The 13,687-nt window shown below is 43.0% G+C and overlaps 1 protein-coding gene across 2 annotated transcripts in view; it reads right to left on the bottom strand.

The window, feature by feature from the left end:
* The window catches only part of INPP5A (inositol polyphosphate-5-phosphatase A), a 183,018-nt gene that overhangs the window by 8,151 nt on the left and 161,180 nt on the right, over nt 1-13,687 (bottom strand). For both annotated transcript variants that reach the window (XM_066190681.1, XM_066190682.1), the window contains exon 12: nt 9,439-9,512. In XM_066190681.1, coding sequence (XP_066046778.1) covers nt 9,439-9,512 — 74 coding nt within the window. The remainder of the gene's footprint in view (nt 1-9,438; nt 9,513-13,687) is intronic.

A 13,687-nucleotide genomic window follows, 5' to 3' on the forward strand; every position in this document is an offset into this window, starting at 1 on the left:
CCGGAGTGAGCCCATGGGTTGAGATCATCTGAAGCACCTGAAGGGCAACCTCTGGCTCAACCTCAACCAGCTGAGGCCAGAATTTTTTATGTCTCAACCAAATCTCCTCATCAGTTTACTAAGACAGAACTTTGCATTCAGTGATGGGTCACCACACTGTAAGGCCCACTGTTTTCTTGGACCATTTCCAAAATGGCATGTGGGAGTAGCTAAGAAGGGGATTTGGAGAAATCCAGAGGGTTTGTGACAGGCTCAACTTCTTGAATATTGGGCCTGCATTAATTGATGTCTGCCCTTGACAAAACTCTTAAAACCCCCAAACATCTACATGTGTATGTGTGAGTGTATTTGAAACGACACTTGCATTTTATTCTGCTCCTCACTGAATTCATAAAGGAAAGGCTGAGGTTTTTCTGATATGTGTCTTAAAATAAAATTTCTGGTATTGTAAAAAAAAGGTTTGCATGCTTGAAGAGAAACTTATTTACCATCCTGCTTGGTGTGATACTCTGAAACGGAGACATACAGCTCTCTACCAAATGGGTTTACAAGCTACACTGCCATTAAAAAGATTAGCCATGGCAAACATCCAAGAAAAGCGTACTGAACGTATTGGAACAAACCAGTGATCTCAGTATGTTTTCCACCTCATCAAACCTAACAAGACTCATTTTCAAAACATATTATGAGAATTCAATTTGCTGCTTCACTGACATACAGAGGTACAGCTTATTTCTGAGTGCCTGTGAAATATTTTGATGATGTAATACTATCTTGGTAGTAGAAGCTCTTTGTCTGCAACTTAAGGCTTGACTTTTTCTTGTAACCTCTTGCTTTACTTACTCCAGAACCCCATGTAGCTGAAGCTACTTTTTATGACATAAAGGTATAAGAATCAATCACATTTCATATAATCCTTCCTTTTACAGCATTAACTGTATGGCTTTTGAAATATGATGTTCCGTACCTGGAATGATCTGTTACTGCTATGTGTTAGAGCATTAAATCCTAGAGCCTATATTCTATGAAATGGTATTTATCAATTTGCTTTATTTATCTGAATGTTTTCACAGGGTGAAAACTTCTGCCAATTTTTCAAGGTCCTTAGCACTGATCACCCAGTCAAAAAGTTACTGTAGTTTACAAGTATCTTTGACAAATCAGATTTCTAATGGCTGCAACAGAGATGAAAACAAATGCTGCATAATTATCCAGACAGAATGACCTGTAGGTAATAATCTAATATTACAAAGCGAGGCAAGCTCTTCTTTTTGTAAGAAAGAATCCTTCGAAGGAAGCAAGAAGCATGGAGTGTTCTGTCTCGCTGCACTCCAACTAATAAAGCTCCCTCCCTCCACCCCCTCTGGCGTGTGGAAGTCCTAATCTCAGTGAAACGCTGACACTAACATAATAAAAAATCCTAACAAGATACATGTCCCCAAAATAGGGAAAACTATTTGCTCTCCTCCTTCCTGCTCTAGAGGGGTCACAAACACTTTGGAATAAGCAAAATTCTTTTGTAGATGGGCTCAAATAGTGGTCATAGCTAAATATGACTCAAAATTCCCACAAAGGATTCTTTTATTTGTGACTCTCTGGGTTGTAGGGATATTTTAGATTATTATATGCCACTGATCTTAACTAGATTTTAGCAAATAAAAGCTCTGTCAGAGGTCTCTGGAATATAATTGTCACTGAAGAAGTCATGCTGCAGAATGTATTCTATTCCAGAACACAACTTTTCAAATACCATATGCCCCAGAAGTTGTCTCCATCATCCTGTTCCACAGCTAAGTGAACAGAGGCATGAAAACAGTGTGACTGCTTCCAGAATCATCTGCATGTGAACTCTGAAGCTTTTGCTTGTTTGGAGTGTTTTTAAGGGTCTTGTCCCCAAGGATACTCCGGTGTCTTACCTAGTGTTACTTCCTTTGGATGTCTTCCCACCAGCTGGTAAGATTTAAACCCAGTCAAGAGCAGCAGTGGCAGGAGGAGCCTACAGGTGGGCAGGCGTTTCAGGAAGGATGCTGATTCTGATGCAGCCGTAACAGAAAGATGTTGCAGAATCAAAGACTGAGGGGAAAAGGCCCCAGCCCTCAGAAGCAGCCTGAGGCAGCACTTGTCTCACACTGAGCCCCTGGGCGCGTCCCCAGGAGCAGCCCCTGGGTGCTGCGAACAGCACTTTGAGTGTGCACGCCCCTGATGACACACAGACAGGCACTCCTGGAGCATCCATGTGAAAAGCTTGCACAATTTATCTCCAGTTGTTTAGGATTTACTCTTTCTCAAGATGCAGCTTCTAGCTGCTTTTCCACCCTATTTCACAAACTTTTGTTTCAGTTACACTTATTTAATCAGGATTACTGTCAGGTGGGTTTTCTGAATAAAACTTCCAGCAACATCATTAATATAATGTCCAATAATGTTGAAATTTAACCAAACACTTTGACGAATTGCTAATCTACTCTGTTAATAAGGAGCAGGCTGTCCAATGAACTACTGTTGTCACAGTCAATAAGGATGAGAACTACTTGGCAATTGTTTGGGGAAAATAAACCATTAAGAGGGTCAGTAATATCAGAGCAGTACTACTGTTGACAAGTATTGTCAGAGATGATTAGACACCTTTACAAAAATGCTTACTGCAGGGTGAAAAGCCGTCCAACGTCGTAAACCATCCTGTCAGCAGTGCCTCAAAACACAAGGCAACAATGCTGTGTATATAAATGTCTCCTTAACTGGCATTTCCAGTTCGGAAAAATGCTCCTAATGAACTCTTCCCTTGTGTAATAAGGATAAAATCTGTTAGTGAGATGGGTGAAATGTACTTTCTACCAGGAAACAATTCCTTGCCTCTGGAGGGCTGTTACCTGTAGCTGCCAGAGGCTGCTTTGGGACCCTGCCTTCCACAGACACTGCCAGCTGCTCCGGGAAGTGTGGCAGCACTCACGAGGCAACGGTGGGGAAGATGCAGCTATTTCATCTTTTTTAGTCCAGTAAAGGTCTTTCTGAACAACTGTGGAGCGTAAATCTAGGTTCAAATGCAGATCATTTAGCAAACTTTATCATGTTTCAAGGAGTGGAAATGCCTCCCGTTTAAAAACTCCTTGTGCTTGCTCATCTGTCAACTGCCCCCACATTTTATATCACTGATTTTTTAATAATACAAAGTATTTGAGGTGGGATAGAACTATAAAGCATCAATGAAAACTGAGCTCTTTATGGGAAGAGATGAGACACAGTTTTGATATGGTTCATTTTATTTTTGAACTCAGGTAGGAGTACTCACATTTACTAAAGCTTTTCTCACTTTTAGGCCTTTCTTTTTACACATGACATCAACAGAGAATTTCAAAAGGTGAAAAACCCCAACCACTCTTCATCAGAAAATTATTTACTATTTTCATATTTTCTGAGAAAATGCTGGATCAATTTACCTTCAGCTCTGATGTGCTCTCATTGTCAAAGATACTTTTACCTGAAGAAAGGACGGTGAACCTAGATTGCCAATACAACCTTTGGGTGCTCTGAAAGTTTTAAGGCCAAAGGTATAAATAATAATAAAAAAAGGATATTTTTAATTTACAGTCAGCATTAGTGTGAGCTGGTACATAAGTGTGATTTCAACATAATACCATTCAACCAACCAAAGGGCGACATCTAATTTTTGTCAGCTACCAGAGTGTTAGTTTCTTCCTCAAAATTGAATTAACATTTTTTATTCCTCTGGACCTGAAAGTGAGAGTTGGATTCCCTAGATCTCTTCCTAACAAATGACCTCATGTAATTTATCTTCATATGCTCATCTTAGGCAGCAGATCTGGGGTAAGCAGTAAGACACACTGCTGTTTGAATTAGATTATCTGCTTCATAGGTACCAAAACACTAATAAGCCTTGGTGATGCTCTGCGAGCCAACTGGCCCCACGACGTGTCTCACTTCAGCCAAATCAGGAGGGCAAACAGAGCCCTGCAAACACAGTAGTTATAGAGCAATGTGTTAAACAGCTGCTACTTGCACAGGCTACACTAACACCATGGTGATAGCACCAACAATTGGAGTCAAAGGTGACAATGGCACGGGGGGGTCACCGGGCAAAGCAGCAGCAAAGGGCAGGATGGGTAAACAGCACTCAAGCCCTGAGCTTGGGCACAACACAAAACAGGAGCGTTAATGACATGGTGTTCTTATCAGAATATTTTTTATACATTTATGTTGGGCATATTGCTTTCTGGCTTAACACTCTTTTTTGAAAAATACTAGCCTGTAATGTGCTTCAGAGTGAGCATTCCTGCATCAGCAGTGTTGCAGGACCTTTTTCAGTTACAAAAAAAAACCCCCAAAACCCCAGAGCCTGTTTCTTTTTCCAGAGAGCATAATGCAGCTCTTCACCTTCCGTGAGGCACACTCACCCAGAACGGTGCCCGCAGTAAAAATCTCCCCTGGCTGCTGAAAGCCCCCGTGGGCAAACGCTGGTGCTGAGGAGCTCAGGCTGGTGCTCCCTGCGGCACCAGGACCTGCGCAGGGCCAGGGGCTGACACACAGCACTGGGCACACTGTGCTCTGCCCCTTGACCCCAGAGACGTGGGGAGGCCCAGCTCCCAAAATGGATTGTTTGGCAATACTAAAACGGATTATTCAGCAATACCAGCGCCTCAGCAAGTGGACAACGAGTGACGCACTCTAGTGCTTTAATAACAGAAATGCTGTGCCCCATGCAATACTGCTGCTATTTCAAGGGGATAAATGGAATTGTGAATAATGTTGGCTTGTTGGGAAGGCACCAGTGCTGACTTGTTGCACCAGAAGAGCCTGATGTTACTATAAATGACTGTGACTGAGCTCGATGTCTTTTCTGGGAATATGTCTACCTGTACTTCTCAGAAGTACATTACTTTGAGGCTAAAATTTACAGTCTCATATTGGAAAAAAGTAACTGGGAACCTGAGGCAAGAAATGGGTCAGGGTTAAGGCTCCAAACTACTGGGCTGTTCAGCAGTACATTCAGATGGGAGAGCTTGGCTGGCAGCAAGGGCCATAGGCTCTTTAAAACAGGCTTTATTTTCTGCTTGCAGCATGGTCTGCAGTCCTCACCTTACACATGGTGTAGAGGAATTCTTTGGAACTTTTTACTTCATTTGTTTTCCTTTCTTTTCCCTTTTGCCCCAGTTCCTTAAACCAAACCTTGGTAATGCTCTCCAGTTCCTCACAGAATAAAGAAACACCCTACTTCAATTTGAAAGTTGAGAATTGGTGAGAGTGGCATTGGTTTAATATGAGTAGAAACATGGATGCAAGATCTGTCTGAAAAACCATTGTCGTGATTAAATTCTAATTGTTTTGGAGGAAATGAGAGCTGTCTCTCTGCTTCCAGCTGGGAAGTTGTTCCTGTGCTTCAGCCTTAGATGCTGGAAGCACCCAGACAACTGCATCACGTCAGGTGGGAATTTGTTCCTTGGGGGCTGAGAGATCCATGGGTGATTTCAGATACCTCACTGACACCTGTAAGGTGTTTTACAGTGCATGCGTGAATCTGAAGTATTTCTGTTGAGTGGAAAACACTTCTTAATTGGCAAACAAAAATTCATGTTATAAAAGTAACTGATAATGCAAGAATAAAAACAACCTGGGGCTTTTTAATCTAAGTGCCTAAGTCCCCATTTGTGAGACAACGGGACCCGGCAGCATTACTGAGGACATGCTGTAGGAAATGAGAACCCTGTTTGCCTCAGGAGTGCTGCCCTGCCCTGCCAGCAGGCAGTCTGTATGATCTGAGGACATGTAGACAGGCACTGAGAACACTGGAAAGGAAGGGCACCCTGTTGACACCTAAACCATCATCTTGTCCTTCCATTTCACACCCAAGGGTGACCTTGGGGCTCTGTGCAATAGCACCCAGAGGCTCTGCTCCGAATGGACCCTGCAGAAGGGAAGGAACAAGGGAGCACTCTGGGCTTTGCTTCCTGCAGAGCAGGCGGGCTCAGTGCAAATCAGACCAGAAAAATACATTTATTTTTCCACATTTCACATCTGTCATTGCGCAACCTTCTAGAACAGAGATGGGTCATGGGAGAAAACACAAAGTAGAGAAAAAAATATTTTATGGACTAAATAAGATTTTTGCAGAATAATGAACCAGTGCTAGAGAGAATTCCAAAGGAGGAACACTCTGCCAAGAGTAAATGAGATTCAGCCTGTCTCCTGCTCAGAGGCATCAAAAGCCAAGACACTCCCAGTGCAGAGGGTCTGCTTGAGACAAATATCACACAGAGGGTATCTAAGACACAAACATATGTCCAACCAGTAAATTACATGACAGCCTAATTCAACAACAAACAAGAATAGGTCACTTTAAGAGAATGATTAATACATGAGATTGCTGTGCATGCAGCCTTATCTGAGAGCAAACCTTGTATGTGGGTGTGAACTCTTGCTAAAGTCAGCTCCTATCTTTGCTACACAACAGCTACAAGAATAATTATAATAATTAATGGAGAGCAGTGATAAAGGTAACAATTGCCCACCTGTATATTGACAGACCACAATGTCTTTACTTCTTTTTTTTCACACCTCCTGCCTTTTGCAGTGATTGTTGACTACCATGAAGCCCTTTGCAGCCTCACACTGGGCTGTTTGCTCATGGCCAGACCGTTCAGCCTGTGAGTGACAGTGCTTACAGAGTTTAAAATTCCAAATTGTGCTTAGTCTCCAGTGGCTTGGGTTGCCATGGGCTACACTAGATCACCGAGGGTAACAAGAAGAAAACATGAATATTCACTATATAAAATAAAAGACCTCAAAATATAGGAATATATTTTGGGTGGGTGAATAATGTCTGAAAAATACTCCGTGGGAAAGGTTTTTTACGGGCTGCCCAACATAGCGGACGTGCCGCACAGCCCATGGTTTCCTGTTAAACTGCGGCTTTCCCCCAGGCTGCCCTCACCTTTGGCGTACCCCAGCAGGACAGAGGAAGGGTTTGCAAGGGGAGGGTGGGCTCTGGACAGGGCCGGAGGAACGCCTGACCCAGGCTGTCCCGCTGCCACTGCCCTGCAGGCTCCAAGGACCCTGGACAGAACGTGCGGGGAGGCCCTGCGGGCTCAGCCTCAGCAGGTCGGGGTCCAGAGCAGGGGGGATACGCCTCTTTTCCCGGGGAGTTCATTCCCTGCATCCCTGGCGGGCTCCTCTGGGCACAGGCATACAGGGTGGTGAGCTGATATGCCTTAGGCATGTACCTTAAAAGAATTAAAAGGAGCTCAAGAATTGGAGAGGAGTTTAGAAAATACTTTAGGGCGGCTGAACAGAGAGGAGATAACTGACAGGCCTGCAGATGCTGTCAGTGCTACAAAACCACAGAATGAAGGAATGGTTTGGGTTGGAGGAACCCTCGAGCTCAGACAAAGCTTGGTTCTAGATGGTTCTAAGGGGTGACTACCTGAGCACCCCTCCCTCTGCTCCACTGCAGGATGGTCACCCACGGCAGGAGGAAGAATTCACAGCAGATCAAGTAGACATTTGGTCTTAAGTGACAGTACTGCACTGGGGAAGAACAGTAGATTAGTTTTAAGTATGCCTGCAGAGACGCTGTTTTTAGATGTGGCTGTAGGAGAGCTCCGAGGTGGCTCTCCAATCCTTCCCACATTCAAAGTTAACTAAAAGGTCCTGAAGCTAATATGCAGTAACACAGACTTTGTCAAGACCCTGTGGAAACTGCTTTGCATACGCAGGAACATTAATTTGCTGTGCTGCTTTAATACCATTCCATTCACAGATACAAATTCAATTTATGACTATAAATCTCATGAAAGTATTATGTAAGTAATCATTTATACCTACCAAAAAGATGTATGATTAAAAATAGTAATGTATTTCTGATAAAAATGCTTTACTGAGCCTGTGGCTGTGCAAGGACCGTGGGATGGGCAACAGGATGTCCTTGCCTCATGACACAGAAAACGAGGAGGGATGGGTGAAAAAAGCATCCTAATGTAAAGCCACTTTGCTCTTTATATATACATGCCATCTTTCAGTATAGTTTGGTTTTTTTACCATTTTTTATTATTATTACTATTATCTAGCTGTTAAGAAGGAAACAGAGTGACTGGAACCAAAACACACAGGGACTAGTCACACCTAATTTGTGATCTCTGCTTGAGGGGAGCATGACACTGAAAGGCTCTTACAGAGTGGTCTGAAGAAGCTGAAAACTATTTATGGAACAAAGTATTTTTGGCAAGCCTTGCTCTGGCTGAAAGCACTACTGTTGGAGAAATGAAGTAGAAGAGTTTGTATGGTATAAAAGTTGTATCACTTCCCTTCACCTTCATCTACTCTGACCAGATCCATGAGGAGTGAGACACACGCAGGGATGTACCCACCCTGCTGGTCTACTGTTATCATACTCAATCAATAAGGACAATTTGGAGTGGTGGTAACTCTGTGCATACTTCCAGTGTTCCAGGGGATCAATACAAATCAGTATCGCAGCTGGCTGGTGAGAAGTAATGAGATTATGATCACAAAAGGCAAGCTTCCCCAATTTTTTCTTAGTGTATGCCAAAACATCATACTTTTCTACCTGTCCACGAGGCATAAAATAGCAGTATTTAAACATATTACATCTATTAACAAAAAAGTATATAAAAAGCACATAGTTTTATCTGCTTTTTTTCTACTATTTTTGAACGTTTTCTTCATGAATGCAGTATTTCTTTCCCTTGAAAGCAACTGTGAGATTTGACTTCCTTACTCTCGGAAAGGTACCATACTTGTATAAAATGGCACCAAATCTTCCACATATTTCTCCTGAACAGGACTGCCATTTGCAAAACCTTGGTTTTGTATGATAGCAGCATTTGTCCATTCATGGCTAAAACACCTCAGGGATACCTCTGACTAAAATCATGCACGTGTATTAAGCCAGTCAATTTATTCTAACAGTCTTAAGTAGTTATATGCTGTTTACTGAAACTGAAAAAGCAGGATCTAAGTTCCTGGACTCTTTCCTGATACCCCTCCTGGATTTCCCCGAGTGATGGCAGTAGGCTCTACACCCCCAGCCGGCTGCACTCCTGCTGAGTGCCACTGCTCACAGTCAGCAAACAGCTTGAGGCAAAGACTGTCTTTATGGCTGCAATAATGTGATTTAACAGGTGGTCTGGGCCCAGGGCTTAGAAGCCCTTCCAAATCTCTGAGCACACAGTCCTGCCACGTCTGTTTTGAGAGCAGCTATAAAAGACAGGATCAGCAGAACCTGAATGATGAGCTACAGAGCACTCCTGGCATGAGAAGGGGATGTGGGGAGAATAAACAACCATGAAAGGAACAGAGATCATGATAATTTCTTCAATAAACATGGGAACGTTCACATTTTACCAACAGTGCAAGTAACAATTATGTTGACGCTAGTAAAATAATTGGATTATATATGAATCTTACCTGGGAGGAAATGAGATGTCCAGTTCATACAATCTGTCTTTAAAGACTGACAGCTCTCTGTCAAATTCTAAAAGCTATAAAAGATAGAAATAAATGCATTCACTCTTTAATGTTGAACTGCAGCAATTTAAAAATACTACATTATATAAAAGGAAATAAAAGACACAGCTTGAGGTATAGTCCTCATAGAATAGTTTGTATAACACAGTGCAAAACCGTCTGAACTGTTTTGATACATAAACAGTGCCTTGAGAAAAGTGTTGAAAACATTCGTTTTCCTCAGTGGAAGTCATAGCATTGGCTCTTCACAGCACTGACCTGTAAGTGCACTTATACCACAAGCAGGCCACATTTCTTGAAATTTCATTAGCAGTCTTTTCAGAGATAAACCAGACTAGCATTAAAAAAGAACGGCAAACTGATATGCTAACCAGCCCATGAGAATGTCAGTGAAATGCAGCATATTACTCTGTATTATCTCTAGTGCAGATAAGCAGGTACAACAATCACAAGGATGTGCACATCACTCTTCCCAAGCAAAGCTGAGTGGAGTTCCTGTACGTCTATTCTGGACGGCGCACGGCAGACAGCAGACAGAGGGATATGTGACAGCAGGTAAAGGGTGTTCCCAGGCAGCAGCCAAGACAGAGCACCAGAAGCAGGTGTTTAACGGAGATGGTCATAAGTCCAGATTTAATGTCCTGTATAAATATTAGTCCCAGCCACATTTGTTTCCCCCAGTACCTCTACGGGGAGAATAAATATCCACAGTCTTTGTTCATAAACACAAACCCACTCACAACAACTCGGTGACAATTGTCCCCATTAAACCCGTAACTGTTGTGACGGACACAAACGATCTTACTCCAGAACCTGTCAGGGGTGCAGCCCGATGTCCAGGGCGCTGCAGACCATGGACAAAAGCTGATCACGCAGGTGGGGCTGGCCCTGGCTCTGAGGCCACTTGCTGTCCTGACGAGTCCCAGCACCGTCCCGCGCCAGGGCCGTGTTTGCCCACCCTTCATTAATCATGTCCCATCGCACAGCTGTGCTGATACCATTGTATCAACGGCAGAGGTTCCCAAAGAAATTAGATCGTGTCCCCCTTTCCCCTCTGTCACCTCATAAATCATTCCTGAAATGTGCAATTAGCAGCTACTTGTACACATTAATTATCTGTGTGAAAAGCAGCTACCTGAACCACCTGCACTGCTGATTAGCTCCCTCTCCATGGCCCACCCAGCTCCCTCCAGCCTCTCTTGCCATGCTGCCATATGTGGGTACCTTTAGATGAGGATGGCAGGTGATGGGCGGCTTCCCCTGCTTTAGTTCGTTCAACACCAAACTCTGTCACAGTATGCTGGAAAAGATTCTGCAATACCAACAACTGTGACAATTTGGGCTTGTTTTAACACCTGATTGAAAGCCTGAGAATTCAATATGTTTGGATAAATATTTTGAAATACCTGTGTGGAAACTTACAGTATGCACCTAACAATATACTCAATCCTAACAGTGTTGGGCTGGTCCAGCACTCACTGGTCTAACTGAAGCAGCCTCAACATCCTTGAAGACTAAATGGATGTTTCCATCGCCATGAATGTTTCCAGACTGTGATTCTGTATTTCAGTAAGCACAACAGAGCGGCAGCCACAATACATACACACTGGCTATGAAAACCAATGTTACCAGCCCTTTCCTGCTCCATGTGTCTCCACCATCAACCATCCTACATGAGTCTGGGACAGGAAAACAAGCTGCCGTCCTCATTAAAACTATGACTTGAAATGTATGTCTATACATGTTCCTACTGTTCCAAGTAAACAGCCCAGAGCAGGGAAGGGGAGGTGCCAGGAGAAAGGCTGCTTCTGAAGCGTTAAACTGCCAGGACTGAATGAAAGAACAATGCTCCACAGAACACAATGGTATAAATTACTCATGGGCATCCCAAGGGTTGGCAAAGTTCAACAGATGCATTGTCTTCTCACAGCAATTCGCATTTTCAAAGCTTAATAAATTCAGATTGTTCTTGCTATGATGATTTTTGCAAACCCAGTGAGGCCTGGGGTTTAGAGGACTAAACATTTGGATGTGCATTACTATCCACAGAAGTTTCTGCTGTGTTTGTTTGCTGCAGTTGTGTATGTAATGTCTGTGCTATGCAGATGAGCTGCTGACACTGGTGACAGATTACAGAAACAACACAGCATTGTGTACTGGGCTGTCAGTTTCCCCAGTTTCCCCAGGTAAAGGGACAGCTCCAGCCTGAAGTCAAAGCCCAACTAGGTGCCTGGAAGGATTTAGGGAGTGCTCATGGTGAAGAATTCACCCTGCCATGTAAAACAGCCAAATATTTCTACTGGATAATTTGCAAAAGCTTTACTTCCTGCTATATATTAAATAATTACACACTTTAAAAAATTATTTTTCTGAGTTATTGACTGTGTTACAGTACTTGTAACCTTCTGTCCAAACACGTCCACCAAGTGTGCCGACAGACACCTGCTGGCTCTTGTGAGGGCAAGGACAGGTTACCTGAGTGCTCAGGGCTGAGCAGTGGGAACCCCCACAACCTCTGTGTGTTTACCTGGCAGCACTGCAGGCAGTGAGGAGAGGAGCAGGAGACAGGATGAAAACCTGAACTTTTGCGCATTTTGAGAAAACTGCAGCTATTCTTTTCAGCAGAAGAGCATGTTTTAACTATTATTTTTTGGTGTGAATGCAAAATGAGAATTTTGCATTCTCATTTAAGCCTGTAATCTCAAAATGCAAGATTTTTGATACAAACGCAAGGTGTTCATTAGGTCTTGCACAAACAAGTAAAAATGTCATTTGCCCTGAAATCAACTTTAGTAAGAGAAGGCACAGAGCCTGACACAGGTACCAGTCAATTCTATCTGCTTAGGACAGGTTCACGAGTGCCTGGAGCAAGCCGGCATGACAGAAAATGAATGAAAATTAACATGGGCAAGATGATACTGAGGAGCAGCCAGAATTTCACAGGGTGATGTCTTCACTTTTAAAGCCCCTAACATTGTCTTTAAAAAACCCCACCTGGAACATACTCCTTTCATGACAATTTCACCATGAACCGGTCACTCATTTTTATACTGTACACCAATCAGCACCGTGAATAATGTCATGGCTGGAACAGGAAACATGAGCATGTCTGTCACTCTAAATGCCTTAAAAATGCTAAAAAAATTAAGTTCAAATGCTAAAAATCAATATATTGTTTTATTTAATTTACTCATAATAAGATCATCCCTAAGAACCAAATCTTTAAGGTGTTACATGACACGCTGTGGTAACTTGAGCAATTACACAGAGATTTTAAAATGCTGTGACTGGCAGATCACTCCAGAATTATATCTCACAGGCAGTTTTCAGAAGACATTTTTTTCTCCAAACTCAGTTTCACAAATGTATTTACACCTACGTAAGAGTGAAGATGATGCAGGGTCTCTGTTTTATCTGCTCCAACACCGAGTTGGTGATACTACATCAAGATGTTTTCTCTACAGCGTCCAGCGACCAGGCCAACAGGAATGTCTGATGAACACCTGAAGCATTCAGGACTGATGGCTGTGTCAGCTGCAGTGCCCATCACCTCCTAAGGGAATTACCAAAACTGCTGGTTTTCCAGGGTGCTGTGTATTCTGTAAAACCTGCTCAAGGGAGTCTCACTTTTTGCTTTTTCTTGGCAGTGCTGTGACACGCATTTATGTGGCAGGCTGGAGGAGAAAGCAATGCACAAAATTCTAAATTTCTACATTATGCAGCTTGGCAGTAATCAAAGGCTTTTAAGAGAGTTTAGGCAGCTGTGGAAACCGAGGTTCTGCTTCCTTCAATTTAAAGCAATGAGGCACTGGTAAAAGGTCAGCATCTATTGGGTACACTGCAATAGGCCACCTTGGCTAAAATCATACACGTATGAACCCCTTCAAACAGGGCAACTTAATTCAGTCATTGGAGTAGAACAATGGCAATTACTCATCAAGACCTACAGACCAAAGTCAGAGCACTGGTAGATCAGGAGGTGATATTAGCAGCATTTATCAAATCCATCTGCAGGGCCCACAAGAGAATTCACAGCTGTGAAAGGGAAATGAAGTTTCAGACCAAAAAGAGGAGATGAGCATAAAGAAGTGACCTCAGAGAATTAAAACACGTGGGCCCTGGTCACCGTAACCTCCTCTGCCAATCTTGTGGAGCACACGTTTTATTCCAAGAGACTTTGGAAAGACAG

Source organism: Chamaea fasciata, unplaced genomic scaffold (assembly GCF_029207755.1).
Source record: "Chamaea fasciata isolate MVZ Bird 193981 ecotype frontalis unplaced genomic scaffold, bChaFas1.0.hap1 SCAF_9, whole genome shotgun sequence".
Lineage (NCBI taxonomy): Eukaryota > Metazoa > Chordata > Aves > Passeriformes > Sylviidae > Chamaea > Chamaea fasciata.